General features: G+C 44.2%; 1 protein-coding gene across 2 annotated transcripts; it reads left to right on the top strand.

The window, feature by feature from the left end:
• Window positions 1-3831: 3831 nt before the first annotated feature.
• On the top strand, window positions 3832-18750 carry nupl2 (nucleoporin like 2). 2 transcript variants are annotated; one of them, NM_001140005.1, is given in 8 exon segments: window positions 3845-4095; window positions 10692-10989; window positions 11112-11200; window positions 14720-14796; window positions 15574-15660; window positions 16657-16759; window positions 17811-18064; window positions 18092-18750. In NM_001140005.1, coding segments are annotated over 8 exon segments (1335 nt in total). In that variant the 5' UTR covers window positions 3845-3956; the 3' UTR covers window positions 18380-18750.
• Window positions 18751-18978: the final 228 nt, after the last annotated feature.

Here is an 18978-nt window from a genome sequence, read left to right on the forward strand (position 1 = left end):
ACACATGCACAGTATATTTGTCAGAGTAAATGGAAAGTATCAAGGGTGCTGTCCACTTCTTAGGGCTAGGGTCCTTTTTTCTCAATTTCCGCCTGACTGATGTGCCCAAAGTAAACTGCCTGTTACTCAGGCCCTGAAGCCAGGATATGCATATAATTGGTACCATTGGAAGGAAGACACTTTGAAGTTTGTAGAAATTTTAAAATAATGTATGAGACTATAACACAATAGATATAGTAGGAGAAAATCCAAAGAAAAACCAACCAGATTCTTTTTTTTTTTGAGAGCCCAGGCTCTTAAAATGGAAAGAATTTAGTCATAATGAATTCTAGCTCCCAGGATGCAATTGCTATGGCTTCCACAGGGTGTCAGCAGTCTATGATAAAGGTTTCAGGCTTGTAACTGCACAAATGAGTAAGAAATATGAGTTTTAGAAGAAGGACACAGTCTTGGAAATTCGTGTTTGGGCGAGCAATGAAGACAAGACGCACCTGCTAATGTTGGTTTCCTATTGAACATACTTCTTTCCGTAAGAAATATTATAGTTTGATTACATTTTAGGGTATCTGAGGAGTCAATAGAAATGTATTTTGACTTGTTTTAACAAAGTTTAGCGGTAGATTTTCGGATTCCTTTCTCTGCAAGTTGAACAAGTGGATTACTCAAATCGATGGCGCAAACTAAACAGACTTTTTTATATATAAAACGACACTACATGTTATCGCTGGGACCCTTTGGATGACAAATCAGAGGAAGATTTACAAAAAAGTAAGTGAATATTTAATCACTATTTGTGAATTTTTGAATCCTGTGCCAGTGGAAAAATATTTTGATGTTGGGCGCCGTCCTCAAACAATCGCATGGCATGTTTTCGCTGTAATAGCTACTGGATATCAGACAGTGTAGTTAGATTAACAAGAATTTAAGCTTTCAACCGATATAAGACACTTTGAATTGCGCGCCTCCAGTTTCACCAGAAGTCGTCCCGCTAGCGGGTCGCCTATCCCTGAGAGTTTTTTTTTAATGTACAGTACTTTCCTCTCCTTGTCTATTTTCATCCAGCCCATGATAACAGAGGAGGCCACTTATAAGAGGAGAACCCGAGTCCGTAGTCATAAGGAAGTCTCTCTACGTAGGAGGCAGACAGACAGTGAAATGCTGAAATTATGTGGATGGAACTCAATACTGTCAACATGATTTATTGACCGATCATGTTCGCAAGAAGAAGCATGGGTAGTGGGTGCAGCACTTTCACGGATTCCCCATCCCTGCCCTTACCGACAGGAACTGAATGCCAGAACAAAATCAGTTACGTTATAAATGCAGAGATGCCAAAAGGGAGTTTCTTAGAGATTGTAACAAAACCTTTAGTATTCCCTCTATGACCTAATCTATTTAGCTTCCTTCAGCTCCTCCTTCATCTCCAACCCCTCTTTCTCTCTCTTTCCTCCTTCATCCCCAACCCCCTCTTTCTCTCTCTCTCTCTCTCTCTCGCTCTCTCTCCTTCCTCCTTCATCCCCAACCCTCTCTCTCTCTCTCTCTCTCTCTCTCTCGCTCTCTCTTTCCTTCCTCCTTCATCTCCAACCTCTCTCTCTCTCTCCTTCCTCCTTCATCCCCAACCTCTTTCTCTCTCTCTCTCTCCTTCTTCCTTCATCCCCAACCTCTCTCTCTCTCTCTCCTTTCTCCTTCATCCCCAACCTCTCTCTCTCTCTCCTTCCTCCTTCCTCCTTCATCCCCAACCTCTCTCTCTCTCATTCCTCCTTCATCCCCAACCGATCTCTCTCTCTCTCTCTCTCCTTCTTCCTTCATCCCCAACCTCTCTCTCTCTCCTTCCTCTTTCATCCCCAATCTCTCTCTCTCTCTCTCTCTCTCTCTCTCTCTCTCTCTCTCTCTCTCTCTTTCCCTCTCCTTCATCCCCAACCTCTCTCTCTCTCTCATTCCTCCTTCATCCCCAACCGATCTCTCTCTCTCTCTCTCCTTCCTCCTTCCTCCTTCATCCCCAACCTCTCTCTCTCTCTCCTTCATGCCCAACCTCTCTCTCTCTCCTTCCTCCTTCATCTCCAACCTCTCTCTCTCTCTCTCTCTCTCCTTCCACCTTCATCCCCACCCTCTCCCCTTCCTCCTTCCACTGAATATAAAATACTGCCCTCTATTGACTTGTGAAAGCATCAAACGGAACTACTGGCACTGCACTGGTTTCTATGTTTCTATGGATACAATCCTATATTTCACTGAGATAGGTAATGACATGGGTTAGATAGAAAATACTGTATTTTCAATGCATTATCTAAGAGTACTGCTCATGCAATTTATATTTCATATGTTGTATTGACATTGGTCCATTTAGTTTACTGAGACCATGGATGGTCAAGTGACTCTGTGACTGTGGATGGTGAAATAAGTCCCAATTATAATGAGAGAGAGAGAGAGAGAGAGAGAGAGAGAGAGAGAGAGAGAGAGAGATTCCAGCAGGTATATCTCACTGGTCACCCCCAAAGCCAATTCCTCCTTTGGCAGTCTTTCCTTCCAGTTCTCTGTTGCCAATGATTGGAACGAACTAAAAAAATCTCTACTGGAAACACTTATCTCCCTCACTAGCTTTAAGCACCAGCTGTCAGAGCAACTCACAGATCACTGTACCTGTACATAGCCCATCTATAATTTAGCCCAAACAACTACCTCTTCCCCTACTGTATTTATTTATGTATTTATTTGTTTTGCTCCTTTGCACCCCAGTATTTCTACTTTGCACACTCATCTACTGTCAAATCTACCATTCCCTTGTTTTACTTGCTATATTGTATTTACTTTGCCATCATGGCCTTTTTTGCCTTTACCTCCCTTATCTCACCTCATTTGCTCACATTGTATATAGACTTTTTTTTCTACTGTATTATTGACTGTATGTTTGTTTTATTCCATGTGTAACTCTGTGTTGTTGTTTGTGTCGCCCTGCTTTGCTTTATCTTGGCCAGGTCGCAGTTGTAAATGAGAACTTGTTCTCAACTGGTCTACCTGGTTAAATAAAGGACTTGTTCTCAACTGGCCTACCTGGTTAAATAAAGGACTTGTTCTCAACTGGCCTACCTGGTTAAATAAAGGCGGAATAAATAAATAAATAAATGTGTGCAGGTGCATGTTATTGGTGACCTGTGATTTGTGATACTGTACTCTGTGTGTGTGTGTGTGTGTGTGTGTGTGTGTGTGTGTGTGTGTGTGTGTGTGTGTGTGTGTGTGTGTGTGTGTGTGTGTGTGGTACTGTGTAAACACAGCACGGCCCTCCAGGTGAAACTCACCTGAATCTCACCTCAACTGGTTGTGTGTTGTCATGGCAAGACTCGCCACAGGTGAAACGCTCTGGAATGTGGAGTTGGCAAAGAGGAATCCAAAAGACACTCTGTGTCCCTCCCTCCTCCTCTCTCTTTCACTTTGTCTCTCTGTCTTGCAACACTTTCACTTGTAAGTTAAAAATAGCATAGTTTACATAGCAACTGTATTATCAACACTGACAATGCAGACAATCTTGTTGCTCTAAACACAGGCTACGTATGTACAGTATTTAAGCACCCATACACACCTGACGCACACACGCACTCACACACACACTTAGACAGAAATACACACACACACAATACAATAATACTACCAGTTGTATAGAGTCTTATGTAATATAGCCTAATTATGTAATTCGTTTCTGTACTATTGTGTACTGTGGCTGATGATCATTTTGATTGAGGATGACTTTCCTGGATGCAGTACCAAAACCAAACACATGGGCGCATTGTTGCGTTACCCGCCTTCAACCTGACGTCATAGACCTGCGACATTCCTTCATGTGGATTTTCAAAATGGCGTATTTCTGAAAGCAAACAATGTGGTGTTGAAAACTATTGTGGGGCAAACGAGAGGATTTCATTTCATTCATCGCACCGGTGAATTATAAATCCTGCCGCGCTATGACGGTGTGTAACTTTTGGATGCAAGGTCGGTGTCGATATGGCGACAAGTGTTGGAATGAGCACCCAAAAGGAGGTGGAGGAGGTGGAGGAAATTACAACCACCGTCCTCCTCAACAGTCCAGCAGAGATGGAGGAGGTAAGGGGGTAACTAGTCTCTACCCCACAGGCTTTCAGCTTCACTTTCCACAACGACGCCGGTGAAGTTTGGGAGCCGAGGCTAACTAGTTGTAGTACTAGTTAGTAGTACTAGTTAGTAGTGTTGTTCACCCGGGTCCCCAGACCGCAGTCTGTTTCTGTTCTAACCAACTCTCCACCGTAGCTAATAGACATAAACTCAACTATAACATTTAGTTTACTTTTTAGCCTAGCTAGCTACGTGTCTTTTCTAGAAGTCTCGGTTTTACATCCGTTACATAATGTTACGGCAGTGGGATAAAGACGGTGCTTATGAGGAACACTTATATTGTAACGTTACTTGTGATGCTTTTTTGGACCAGTCTTTATTTCACGCTTGTGCACCAGTATCTGTCTGGCATATTTTGAATCTTTTGGAAATGTTTATTAAGAGTTAAAGACGGTATGGTCTTGGGTTACTCCTCTTCAGACTGTAACTGTGGGGGAAATAATGGTGTTGGTGAGAAAATGGTGTGCACGACCCGACACTCCAGTCAAGCCACAGGTGAAAAAGATGAGGGCAAGAGGGTATGTCACTTATTGAGATGCAAAACAATATTGTGATGCTTTTGACAGTAAAAATAAATAAAATAGATGAAAGGGCAGATGGCTTGGAGAACATGTTTAAATTATTTTAATTTTTTAAAAATGTAATTTTTATTTAACTGGTCAGTTAAGAACAAATTCTTATTTACAATGACGGCCTACCCCTGCCAAACCCGGACGATGACGCTGGGCCAATTGTATGCTGCCCTATGGGACTCCCAATCGCAGCCGGATGTGATACGGCCTGGATTTGAACCAGGGTCTGTAGTGACGCCTCTTGCACTGAGATGCAGTGCCTTAGACCGCTGTGCCACTCAGGAGCAATGCGATAAAAATTAATTCCCTCAAAATGAAAACCCTCAAAAGTGACATGAAGAAAGTGGAAGGAAAATGAAAAGGTGAACGAGGCGGAGAGATACCAGCGCAGGTGGAACCTGACACGCCATCGAATTCCAGAGCAGTCGTGTGAGGACACCAAATGTAGAGTTCTTGACATCTGTGGAGCTGTCATTCTCGAATCAAATGCCAAACTTCCGAAAAATGTTGACATCGTTTGGAAGACTCAAGGATCAAGACAAGAGTCAGAGGACAACCTTCGACCAGTTCATCGACAGATCTACACGTGATCATCTCTGGAGGCGAGCAAAGAACCGAGTTCCTTATCAAGCAAAAAATTGAGATTCGCTGAGGATCTGACCTCTGCAAACCAAGGGACACGGGAGATAGTGTTGCCGATGGTGGCTGCAGCTCGAAAGGCAGGCAAAACGGCATTCTTTTGTCGGTGCAAAAATTATTATCGACAGGAAAGAAATGTGGCCAAATCAGGGCATTTGAGAGAGAGCCAGAGTCTAACTCGGACAGAACTGGAAGGCCTAAACACGGCCTAATTGCCAGGTGAAAAGCAGCCTTTTATTATAAAGAATTTACACAAACGCTTGATATAAGAAAAGGCTGAACTGAAAAACTGGTAAACTAAACACTAACTATAGGTGGATAACTGCTTATTGTAAAGTCTATTCAATGTCTCCCTCTTGTGGGAGTAGGAATACTTTTGGTGACTTTATGAACATTTATAATGGGATGGATATCTTTTGAGTTACATCTTTTTTCCCTTAGTTTTTCCTAACAAGGTTGTTGGTTGAAATTGCTGTCTTTTTTTTAAATCTCTTTGTTCAATTAATGTCAGGGGTACAGGGGATTTACTCAAACCTAAGGCTATTTTCCTGTATTGCAAACGGTTTAATGGAGACTTTCTACGAGAGACTCATGCTTGTTCTTCCGATCTAGTTTAAAAAAAAAATGTTTTTATCTATGGAGTAAAGATATCTGGTTATCATATGGCAACAACCACTCTGCAGGTGTAGCAGTTTGAAGAGGTGCATTTAAAGGGAAGGTCATCGGTAGTAAGACTCACTACTCTGGAAGAGATTAATAGAGTTAAAGGGAAGGTCATCGGTAGTAAGACTCACCACTCTGGAAGAGATTAATAGAGTTAAAGGTGCATTTAAAGGGAAGGTCATCGGTAGTAAGACTCACCACTCTGGAAGAGATTAATAGAGTTAAAGGGAAGGTCATCGGTAGTAAGACTCACTACTCTGGAAGAGATTAATAGAGTTAAAGGGAAGGTCATCAGTAGTAAGACTCACCACTCTGGAAGAGATTAATAGAGTTAAAGGGAAGGTCATCGGTAGTAAGACTCACTACTCTGGAAGAGATTAATAGAGTTAAAGGGAAGGTCATCGGTAGTAAGACTCACTACTCTGGAAGAGATTAATAGAGTTAAAGGGAAGGTCATCAGTAGTAAGACTCACTACTCTGGAAGAGATTAATAGAGTTAAAGGGAAGGTCATTGGTAGTAAGACTCACTACTCTGGAAGAGATTAATAGAGTTAAAGGGAAGGTCATCGGTAGTAAGACTCACCACTCTGGAAGAGATTAATAGAGTTAAAGGGAAGGTCATCGGTAGTAAGACTCACCACTCTGGAAGAGATTAATAGAGTTAAAGGTGCATTTAAAGGGAAGGTCATCGGTAGTAAGACTCACCACTCTGGAAGAGATTAATAGAGTTAAAGTTGTATTTCAAGATGATCTTAAGTGGGAGATTTTAATTCTGTCTCTCATGTGATGATTGACAGATATCCCCCTCCTAATAGATCCAGTATTGTTAATCCTGAGTTTAATAATCTATGTCTTGGATTATTCGATATTTGAAGATCTAAATGTCCTGATAAATAGTACTTCACTTGGAGTCACAAGGACATGTCCCCAGACAGTCCAGAATTTACTTCTAATTCATTAGATAACACTGTAGTCATGGTATACATTGAACCATCTGATCATAAAGTTATATTCTTATCTTTAAATATGAATGGATCTGAAGTTAAACCGAATCGGAGTTATTGGAAACTCAATAGTAGACTGTTGGAAGACGATCATATCAAGATGGATGCCAAAGATATTATACAAGACAATTGGAGGAAAAGCCAACTATTTAAGTCTTATGGGAAAGATTGGGAATGAATGAAGTATGAAATAAGACAAACAGCCATGAAGAGAGGTAAAGACATTTCTGAACGTAAAAAGATTGAGGGAAGAGAAACTTAAGGACATACTTTCTCTAATCTAATCTTTCTCTAAACTTTCTCTAATCTCTATGGCAGGACCTTGATGAAAAAGCAAAGAGTTATTTTCTTTACAACTAGAAATGGACCGAATGTATCAGTAAGTTAAAGGAGAGCAAATCTCCAGGGAATGATGGCCTTATTAATGAATTCTATAAATATTTTCAGGAGGATATTTTTTAATTTATATTTAATGTCTTTAAGGAGGCAATTGATTTAGGTCTCCTGCCTGTTTTTATGACACAAGGCCTCATTTCTGTAATCCCCAAACCAAACAAAGATCCTGTGATCTATGGCTAATCAAAGGGTTACCCAGACCCCTCTGTTACGCTGCTGCTACTCTCTGTTTATTATCTATGCATGGTCACTTTAACTCTACCTACATGCACATATTACCTAAACTAACCGGTGGCCCCGCACATTGACTCTGTACCGGTACCCCCTGTATATAGCCTCCACATTGACTCTGTACCGGTACCCCCTGTATTTTGCCACCACATTGACTCTGTACCGGTACCCCCTGTATATAGTCTCCACATTGACTCTGTACCAGTACCCCCTGTATATAGCCTCCACATTGACTCTGTACCGTAACACCCTGTATATAGCCTCCACATTGACTCTGTACCGTAACACCCTGTATATAGCCTCCACATTGACTCTGTACCGGTACCCCCTGTATATAGCCTCCACATTGACTCTGTACCGGTACCCCCTGTATATAGCCTCCACATTGACTCTGTACCGTAACACCCTGTATATAGCCTCCACATTGACTCTGTACCGTAACACCCTGTATATAGCCTCCATATTGACTCTGTACCGTAACACCCTGTATATAGCCTCCATATTGACTCTGTCCCGGTACCCCCTGTATATAGCCTCCACATTGACTCTGTACCGGTACCCCCTGTATATAGCCTCCACATTGACTCTGTACCGTAACACCCTGTATATAGCCTCCACATTGACTCTGTACCAGTACCCCCTGTATATAGCCTCCACATTGACTCTGTATCGGTTCCCGCTGTATATAGCCTCCACATTGACTCTGTATCGGTACCCCCTGTATATAGCCTCCACATTAACTCTGTACCGGTACTTCCTGTATATAGCCTCCACATTGACTCTGTACCCTAACACCCTGTATATAGTCTCCACATTGACTCTGTACCGGTACCCCCTGTATATAGCCTCCACATTGACTCTGTGCCGGTACCCCCTGTATATAGCCTCCACATTGACTCTGTACCGGTACCCCCTGTATATAGCCTCCACATTGACTCTGTACCGGTACCCCCTGTATATAGCCTCCACATTGACTCTGTACCGGTACCTCCTGTATATAGCCTCCACATTGACTCTGTACCGGTACCCTCTGTATATAGCCTCCACATTGACTCTGTACCAGTACCCCCCTGTATATAGCCTCCACATTGACTCTGTACCTGTACCCCCCTGTATATAGCCTCCACATTGACTCTGTACCGGTACCCCCTGTATATAGCCTCCACATTGACTCTGTACCGTAACACCCTGTATATAGCCTCCACATTGACTCTGTATCGGTAGCCCCTGTATATAGCCTCCACATTGACTCTGTACCGGTACTTCCTGTATATAGCCTCCACATTGACTCTGTACCCTAACACCCTGTATATAGCCTCCACATTGACTCTGTACCGTAACACCCTGTATATAGCCTCCACATTGACTCTGTACCGGTACCCCCTGTATATAGCCTCCACATTGACTCTGTGCCGGTACCCCCTGTATATAGCCTCCACATTGACTCTGTACCGGTACCCCCTGTATATAGCCTCCACATTGACTCTGTACCGGTACCCCCTGTATATAGCCTCCACATTGACTCTGTACCGGTACCCCCTGTATATAGCCTCCACATTGACTCTGTACCGGTACCCCCCTGTATATAGCCTCCACATTGACTCTGTACCGGTACCCCCTGTATATAGCCTCCACATTGACTCTGTACCGTAACACCCTGTATATAGCCTCCACATTGACTCTGTACCGTAACACCCTGTATATAGCCTCCACATTGACTCTGTACCGTAACACCCTGTATATAGCCTCCACATTGACTCTGTACCGGTACCCCCTGTATATAGCCTCCACATTGACTCTGTACCGGTACCCCCTGTATATAGGCTCCACATTGACTCTGTACCGTAATACCCTGTATATAGCCTCCACATTGACTCTGTACCGTAATACCCTGTATATAGCCTCCACATTGACTCTGTACCGGTACCCCCTGTATATAGCCTCCACATTGACTCTGTACCGTAATACCCTGTATATAGCCTCCACATTGACTCTGTATCAGTACCCCCTGTATATAGCCTCCACATTGACTCTGTATCCGTACCCCCTGTATATAGCCTCCACATTGACTCTGTACCGGTACCCCCTGTATATAGCCTCCACATTGACTCTGTACCGGTACCCCCCTGTATATAGCCTCCACATTGACTCTGTACCGGTACCCCCTGTATATAGCCTCCACATTGACTCTGTACCGTAATACCCTGTATATAGCCCCGTTATTGTTATGTCATTTTCTTGTTACTTTTTGATATTGTTTATTCTGTCAATATTTTCTTAACTCTATTTCTTGAACTGCCTCGTTGGTTAAGGGCTTGTAAGTAACATTTCACGGTAAGATCTACACCTGTTGTATTCGCCTCATGTAACAAATACAATTTCATTTGGTTTGCTCATACAAAGGTTCTAGTAATGAATTTTGCCTCGACGCTTTTGGGAAACTAGGTCCTGGCTAGTAAAACAACTGTGTTGGCTATAGCAGAAACTGATTGGCTAGTTCATTGAAAGTGTGTCATCATGCCATGCAGTCTAGCAACACACTTATCCCATCTAGTATTTTTTTATTTTTTATTTAACTAGGCAAGTCAGTTAAGAACAAAATCTTATTTAAAATGACGGCCTACCCCGGCCAAACCCGGGACGACGCTGGGCCAATTGTGCGCCGCCCTATGGGACTCCCAATCACTGCCGGATGTGATACAGCCTGGATTCGAACCAGGGACTGCAGTGACAGCTCTTGCACTGAGATGCAGTGCCTCAGACCGCTGCCCCACTCGGGAGCCTGTATTTAGGTAGTCTAATCTGTGAACTTCCTGTTTCCCCATCCAATATTTAGGTAGTCTAATCTGTGAACTTCCTGTTTCCCCATCCAATATTTAGGTAGTCTAATCTGTGAACTTCCTGTTTCCCCATCCAATATTTAGGTAGTCTAATCTGTGAACTTCCTGTTTCCCCATCCAATATTTAGGTAGTCTAATCTGTGAACTTCCTGTTTCCCCATCCAATATTTAGGTAGTCTAATCTATGAACTTCCTGTTTTCAGGGTTTGGGAACAGAGTGTGGGTGAACCCAGCTCAGAGGTCTGGAGGAGGAAACTACGTCCAGCCGTCATCCTTCTCCTCCCAGCAGGGTGGGGATGACTGGGGCAGAGGGGGAGGAAGAGGAGGGGGAGGTGGCAACAACTGGGGTCCAGGCGGAGGAGGAGGAAGAGACAGCCAAGTCAAGAGTTCCAATTTCAGTTTTGCAGCCGCCTCTCCAAACCAAAACAGATTTTCTGCATTGAGCACTCCGAGCAGCTTCGACAGGGGTGGGAGTGAAGGGGAGGACAATGAAAAACACTTGTAAGTCCAGTGATTGGTTGTGTGGATACAGTTTCCACAATGGTATTCAGAATTCACACACATACACATACTTTACAAAGTAGTCTGTAAATGTAATAGCCATTGTCTTCTCTCCTCACCAGAGAGACCATCCAGAAAGATATGGAAATCTGGGAGACTTCAGGCCAGTGGCTTTTCTCCTGTTACTCTGTCCTCAAAAAACCCATCTCAGGTAAGACAAACAGAAGGGTTTAGCTTTGGTCTGTCCCACTATAGGATTGTCTGGTTGGAAAAGTTTGATTGTTACCACCACACACTCGCATATGAGGGTTGGACACAGCTGTTAACCCATTACCTACTAGTCAGGGGAGGGCTGAGAGGAAGTGGTTTCGGGAGTGCAGCTCCGGTGGCTGAAAGTGATTTTGGACAGGCGAGTGGAGGGTTTGGGGGTATGGTGGGAGGGACAGGGGCGACTGGGGGGGCAGCAAACAGTCTCTTCTCCCCCCAGAGCCAGCTGAGTGAAGAGGAACTGAAGGAGTTTGGAGGGAAAAGGTTTACCCTGGGACGGATACCACTCAGACCTCCTCCTGGGGTTTATTAAGGATCTCCATTAGTTCCTGCCAAGGCAGCAGCTACTCTTCCTGGGGTTTATTATGGATCCCCATTAGTTCCTGCCAAGGCAGCAGCTACTCTTCCTGGGGTTTATTATGGATCCCCATTAGTTCCTGCCAAGGCAGCAGCTACTCTTCCTGGGGTTTATTATGGATCCCCATTAGTTCCTGCCAAGGCAGCAGCTACTCTTCCTGGGGTTTATTATGGATCCCCATTAGTTCCTGCCAAGGCAGCGGCTACTCTTCCTGGGGTTTATTATGGATCCCCGTTAGTTCCTGCCAAGGCAGGGGCTACTCTTCCTGGGGTTTATTATGGATCCCCATTAGTTCCTGCCAAGGCAGCAGCTACTCTTCCTGGGGTTTATTATGGATCCCCATTAGTTCCTACCAAGGCAGCAGCTACTCTTCCTGGGGTTTATTATGGATCCCCATTAGTTCCTGCCAAGGCAGCAGCTACTCTTCCTGGGGTTTATTATGGATCCCCATTAGTTCCTGCCAAGGCAGAAGCTACTCTTCCTGGGGTTTATTATGGATCCCCATTAGTTCCTGCCAAGGCAGCAGCTACTCTTCCTGGGGTTTATTATGGATCCCCATTAGTTCCTTCCAAGGCAGCAGCTACTCTTCCTGGGGTTTATTATGGATCCCCATTAGTTCCTGCCAAGGCAGCAGCTACTCTTCCTGGGGTTTATTATGGATCCCCATTAGTTCCTTCCAAGGCAGCAGCTACTCTTCCTGGGGTTTATTATGGATCCCCATTAGTTCCTTCCAAGGCGGCAGCTACTCTTCCTGGGGTTTATTATGGATCCCCATTAGTTCCTGCCAAGGCGGCAGCTACTCTTCCTGGGGTTTATTATGGATCCCCATTAGTTCCTGCCAAGGCGGCAGCTACTCTTCCTGGGGTTTATTATGGATCCCCATTAGTTCCTGCCAAGGAGGCAGCTACTCTTCCTGGGGTTTATTATGGATCCCCATTAGTTCCTGCCAAGGCGGCAGCTACTCTTCCTGGGGTTTATTATGGATCCCCATTAGTTCCTGCCAAGGCGGCAGCTACTCTTCCTGGGGTTTATTATGGATCCCCATTAGTTCCTGCCAAGGCGGCAGCTACTCTTCCTGGGGTTTATTATGGATCCCCATTAGTTCCTGCCAAGGCAGCAGCTACTCTTCCTGGGGTTTATTATGGATCCCCATTAGTTCCTGCCAAGGCAGCAGCTACTCTTCCTGGGGTTTATTATGGATCCACATTAGTTCCTGCCAAGGCAGCAGCTACTCTTCCTGGGGTTTATTATGGATCCCCATTAGTTCCTGCCAAGGCAGCAGCTACTCTTCCTGGGGTTTATTATGGATCCCCATTAGTTCCTGCCAAGGCAGCAGCTACTCTTCCTGGGGTTTATTATGGATCCCCATTAGTTCCTGCCAAGGCAGCAGCTACTCTTCCTGGGGTTTGTTATGGATCCCCATTAGTTCCTGCCAAGGCAGCAGCTACTCTTCCTGGGGTTTATTATGGATCCCCATTAGTTCCTGCCAAGGCAGCAGCTACTCTTCCTGGGGTTTGTTATGGATCCCCATTACTTCCTGCCAAGGCAGCAGCTACTCTTCCTGGGGTTTATTATGGATCCCCATTAGTTCTTGCCAAGGCAGCAGCTACTCTTCCTGGGGTTTATTATGGATCCCCATTAGTTCCTGCCGAGATAGCAGCTACACTTCCTGGGGTCCAAGAAAAATCAAGGCAGTTATACAACTTTCTTGGGTGACATGGGTCCCATTATGTCTGGCAACAACCAAACACTGCATTCCACAGTAAGAACCTCATACCAACGGTCCAGTATTGTGGTGGTGGTGTGATGGTTTGGGGATGTTTTTCTGCCTCAGGACCTGGATGACTTGCCTTAATAGAAGGAACCATGAATTGTGCTCAGTATCAGAGAGTTCTACGGGAGAATGTCAGTCCATCCGTCTGTGAGCTGAAGCTGAAGCACAGCTGGGTCATGCAGCGAGGAAAATTCTCCAAAACACAATAACGTCCACATGAAAAGGTCTAAAAAGTAACAAATTTGAAGTTTTGGAATGGCCTAGTCAAAGTCCAGACCTAAACCCAATGTAGATGTTGTGGTAGGACGTGAAACGAGCAGTTGGTGATTGAAAACCCACAAATGTCGCTGAGTTAAAGCAGTTCTGCATGGAAGAGTGGGCCAAAATTCCTCCACAGCGACATGAGAGACTGATCAAAAACCTACAGGAAGCAGTTTGGTTGGAGTCATTGCAGCTGAAGGTGGAACAACCAGTTATTGAGTGTAAAGGGGGCAATTACTTTTTCACACAGGGACATTAAGTGTTGCATAACTTTTGTTCATTAAATAAATGAAATAAATATGTAATTGTTGTGTTATTTGTTCAACTCAGGCTCCCTTTTATCTAATATCAGGTTTTGGTTGAAGATCTGTTAACATTCAATATAAAAATAAATAAATACAAAAGTAGAGAATTTGAAATGGGGGCAAAAACTTTTTTGCTGCACTGTAAGACAGACCACATGATCATAGTCACACTCCTGGAGGTCTACAAGGAATCAATATTTCACAATAATATATATATATATTTTTTAAGTTGGTTTTAATTATTGTTGGTGGTATTTTTGCTTTGCATAGATTTCTTAAAACAATTATGGGCTGTTGAACGATACTTTTTTTGTTTTGTCATTCATTAAACGAACACTGTCTATGATTTCAGCTCACAAGAACATAAAAACATGTGTACAGTGGCGTTTTGTTTAGTTGGATTCCCCGTTGGCTTTTGCCGAAGCAGCAGCTGTTCTTCCTGTGGTTCAACACACAACACATGACAAGTAACACTGATAGACAAGGACAGTCACACACATGTAAAATACAACCGTATACAAACAATACAACTGAACACATAGTGTGTGTGTGTGTGTGTGTGTGTGTGTGTGTTACTGTACCATGAGATGTTGTTTATTCGTTTGTTTTAAAGGTCATTTTGCTGTTTGCGTGAGTAGTTGTACATAGAAGTCAGTTCTATGCGATCATGGCTCTGTATGTTACTGTGCGTTGTCATTCATTAGTTTTTTACTTGGGGGACAGTGAAGAGTCTCCAGTATATTGAACCTGGTCTTCTCTGTGCAGGGTTTACAGAGCTCTCTCCAGAGGAGCTGAGACTGGAGTACTACAACACCAAGCCGTCAGGAGAGCTGCAGGGATATGTGAGTAGAATCACATGCATGTCCCTTTATCTGCATAAACACAGTATAACATGAAGCCATCTGCACTGGGATTCAAATGTCATGAAGAAAATATTTTATTGCTTTCATACGAGACAGACATTCGACTCCTGCTTTTTTTACCAAACCCTTCCGATATACACACCACACACACACACACACACACACACACGTCTTATGTAGAAGTGGCTGGAGCAGCCGTAGTGCAGCGCCTAATGAGCAGTTTAGGGGGATAAGTTCCTTACTTCTAACTTAAGGACCACTGATCCCAGAGTGTCCAGCCATTACCTTCATATGTGTCTGTATCGTCCAATCAATACTACCTTCTGTGTGTCTGTATCGTCCAATCAATACTACCTTCATATGTGTCTGTATCGTCCAATCAATACTACCTTCATGTGTGTCTGTATCGTCCAATCAATACTACCTTCATGTGTGTCTGTATCGTCCAATCAATACTACCTTCATGTGTGTCTGTATCGTCCAATCAATACTACCTTCATATGTGTCTGTATCGTCCAATCAATACTACCTTCATATGTGTCTGTATCGTCCAATCAATACTACCTTCATGTGTGTCTGTATCGTCCAATCAATACTACCTTCATGTGTGTCTGTATCGTCCAATCAATACTACCTTCATGTGTGTCTGTATCGTCCAATCAATACTACCTTCATGTGTGTCTGTATCGTCCAATCAATACTACCTTCATGTGTGTCTGTATCGTCCAATCAATACTACCTTCTGTGTGTCTGTAGGTTAACGTCATCAATCAGCTGCTCAACCAATGGAGAAGCAGAGTCCAGGAGCTGAGGGCTATGAGCGGCAACACCAGAGTCGCTATGGTAACACACACACACTACTTTCTGTAGTAATACGACAAGACAAATACAAAGTTATATACACTAACTGTTCAACAGTTTCGGGTCACTTCGAAATGTCATTGTTTTTGAAAGAAAAGCACTTTTTCTTGTCCTTTTTAAAATAACATCAAATTGATCAGAAATACAGTGTAGACATGGTTAATGTTGTAAATTACTATTGTAGCTGGAAACGGCAGATTTTTAATGGAATATCTACATAGGCGTACAGAGGCCCATTATCAGCAACCATCACTCCTGTGTTCCAATGGCACGTTGTTTTAGCTAATCCAAGTTTATCATTTTAAAAAGGCTAATTGATCATTAGAAAACCCTTTTGCAATTATGTTAGCACAGCTGAAAACTGTTGTCCTGATCAAAGAAGCAATACAACTGTTCTTCTTTAGACTAGTTGAGTATCTGGAGCATCAGCATATGTGGGTTCGATTACAGGCTCAAAATGGCCAGAAACAAAGAACTTTCTTCTGAAACTCGTCAGTCTATTCTTGTTCTGAGAAATGAAGGCTATTCCATGCAAGAAATTGCCAAAAAACAGAAGATCTCAGACAAGGCTGTGTACTACTCCCTTCACAGAACAGGCTCTTACCAGAATAGAAAGAGGAGTGGGAGGCCCCGGTGCACAACAGAGCAAGAGGACAAGTACATTAGAGTGTCTAGTTTGAGGAACAAACACCTCACAAGTCCTCAAATGGCAGCTTCATTAAATAGTACCCACAAAACACCAGTCTCAACGTCAACAGTGAAGAGGCGACTCCGGGATGCTGACCTTCTAGGCAGAGTTGCAAAGAAAAAGCCATATCTCAGACTGGCCAATAAAATTACAAAATGAAGATGGGCAAAAGAACAAAGACACTGGACAGAGGAACTCTGCCTAGAAGGCCAGCCTCTTCACTGTTGACGTTGAGCCTGGTGAACGGTAGTGTATGTACAAGGTGAGTAATACTCTCTCGTCTCTCCCAGCTTGCAGAGCTGGACAACCCAGCACCACAGGCAGCGTCTGGAGGTTTTGGGTCGACACCAGTGACCGGCTTTGGGTCCTCAGCACCATCTGGCTTTGGAACAGGTAAGATCTGCTGTAGCCTGTGTTCTTCATAGGCTTCATAGGAATACAGGCGTGGAGGCCCTCTGTAACTCCTATGTTGACTGGCTAAGACCCTCTGTAACTCCTATGTTGACTGGCTAAGACCCTCTGTAACTCCTATGTTGACTGGCTAAGACCCTCTGTGACTCCTATGTCGACTGGCTAAGACCCTCTGTGACTCCTATGTCGACTGGCTAAGACCCTCTGTAACTCCTATGTCGACTGGCTAAGACCCTCTGTAACTCCTATGTCGACTGGCTAAGACCCTCTGTGACTCCTATGTCGACTGGCTAAGACCCTCTGTGACTCCTATGTTGACTGGCTAAGACCCTCTGTAACTCCTATGTTGACTGGCTAAGACCCTCTGTGACTCCTATGTTGACTGGCTAAGACCCTCTGTAAGTCCTATGTTGACTGGCTAAGACCCTCTGTAACTCCTATGTTGACTGGCTAAGACCCTCTGTGACTCCTATGTTGACTGGCTAAGACCCTCTGTAACTCCTATGTTGATTGGCTAAGACCCTCTGTAACTCCTATGTTGACTGGCTAAGACCCTCTGTAACTCCTATGTTGACTGGCTAAGACCCTCTGTAACTCCTAGGTTGATTGGCTAAGACCCTCTGTAACTCCTAGGTTGATTGGCTAAGACCCTCTGTAACTCCTATGTTGACTGGCTAAGACCCTCTGTAACTCCTAGGTTGACTGGCTAAGACCCTCTGTAACTCCTAGGTTGACTGGCTAAGACCCTCTGTAACTCCTAGGTTGATTGGCTAAGACCCTCTGTAACTCCTATGTTGACTGGCTAAGACCCTCTGTAACTCCTAGGTCGACTGGCTAAGACCCTCTGTAACTCCTAGGTCGACTGGCTAAGACCCTCTGTAACTCCTAGGTTGACTGGCTAAGACCCTCTGTAACTCCTAGGTTGATTGGCTAAGACCCTCTAACTCCTATGTTGACTGGCTAAGACCCTCTGTAGGATGGCATCTGTGGTACTTCTCTCCATCTAAAGCTAGACTCTCTCTCCTCTCTCTAGGTTTTGGAGTGCCAGCCCAGGCTTCAGTCCAGGACACCACAGGTTTCAGCAGTTTCAGCTTTGCTGCGCCGAGTGCTGGAGGTTTTGGTTCGGCTGCTCCCAAGCCTGCAGCTTCTGGTTTTGGCAGTGCTGTGGTAGGCGCCGCACCAGCTCCCGCTGGAATCGGTTCTACGGCCACCTCTGTTCCCTCGGCGGCAGGTTTCTCCTTTGCCGCCCCTGCTGCCAACAAAGACCCAACTACTGCCGGTTTCGGAGCTTCTGCTTCCGGGTTTGGAGCTGCTGCCTCTGCTTCCGGGTTTAGCTTCACCTCGATGACCACTAGTGGAGGAGGGTTTAGAGGAAGTGGTATCGGGAGTGCAGCCCCGGTGGCTGAAAGTGGTTTTGGACAGGCGAGTGGAGGGTTTGGGGGTATGGTAGCAGGGACAGGGGCGACTGGGGGGGCAGCAAACAGTCTCTTCTCCCCCCAGAGCCAGCTGAGTGAAGAGGAACTGAAGGAGTTTGGAGGGAAAAGGTTTACCCTGGGACGGATACCACTCAGACCTCCTCCTGTTGATATGCTGGTTGTCTGATCCCACCACGGACATCTGTAAAATGGCTTGTCTCTTTTTCTTTAACTGACCTGATGGGGAAAGAGCTGGACTGAATGTCTCTCAACCCGTTTTGTTGAGTAAAAACCCTTATGTTCAGGATCTCTCCCTTGATTTCAATCACTGATCTGACTAGTTTCTACTGATACAATCAATCAGATGGATTCTGAGTGATGTCATGGTTCAACCAAGAGACTGTTCCTGGTAATAGTGCCTTGTCATTTGGTTGAAATGTTTCAATTTTGTTTTTTAAATGAAAGGGGAACAGAATGTAATGCAGACAACATGATCACAGACTACTGGTGGTCTGCAGGGCCTTAATATTTCAAAAATTAAAATAAGTTTTAATATTGGTTGGTGGTATTTTTTTCTTAACATAGATTAATATATATTTTTTTTAAGCCACATTTTTGGCTGTTGTGTGCCTTCAACTCAGTCAGGTGAATGTTGTATTAACGATACTTTTTGACAAGTAACAAAACATGGACAGTCTCACACACACACACACATATTTTAAAATACCATTTACAAATAAAACAACAGAAACGAACGGTGTGTTTGTGTGTCCTCGTGCAGTCCCC

This window comes from Salmo salar, chromosome 27 (assembly GCF_965601325.2).
Source record: "Salmo salar chromosome 27, fSalSal1, whole genome shotgun sequence".
NCBI lineage: Eukaryota > Metazoa > Chordata > Actinopteri > Salmoniformes > Salmonidae > Salmo > Salmo salar.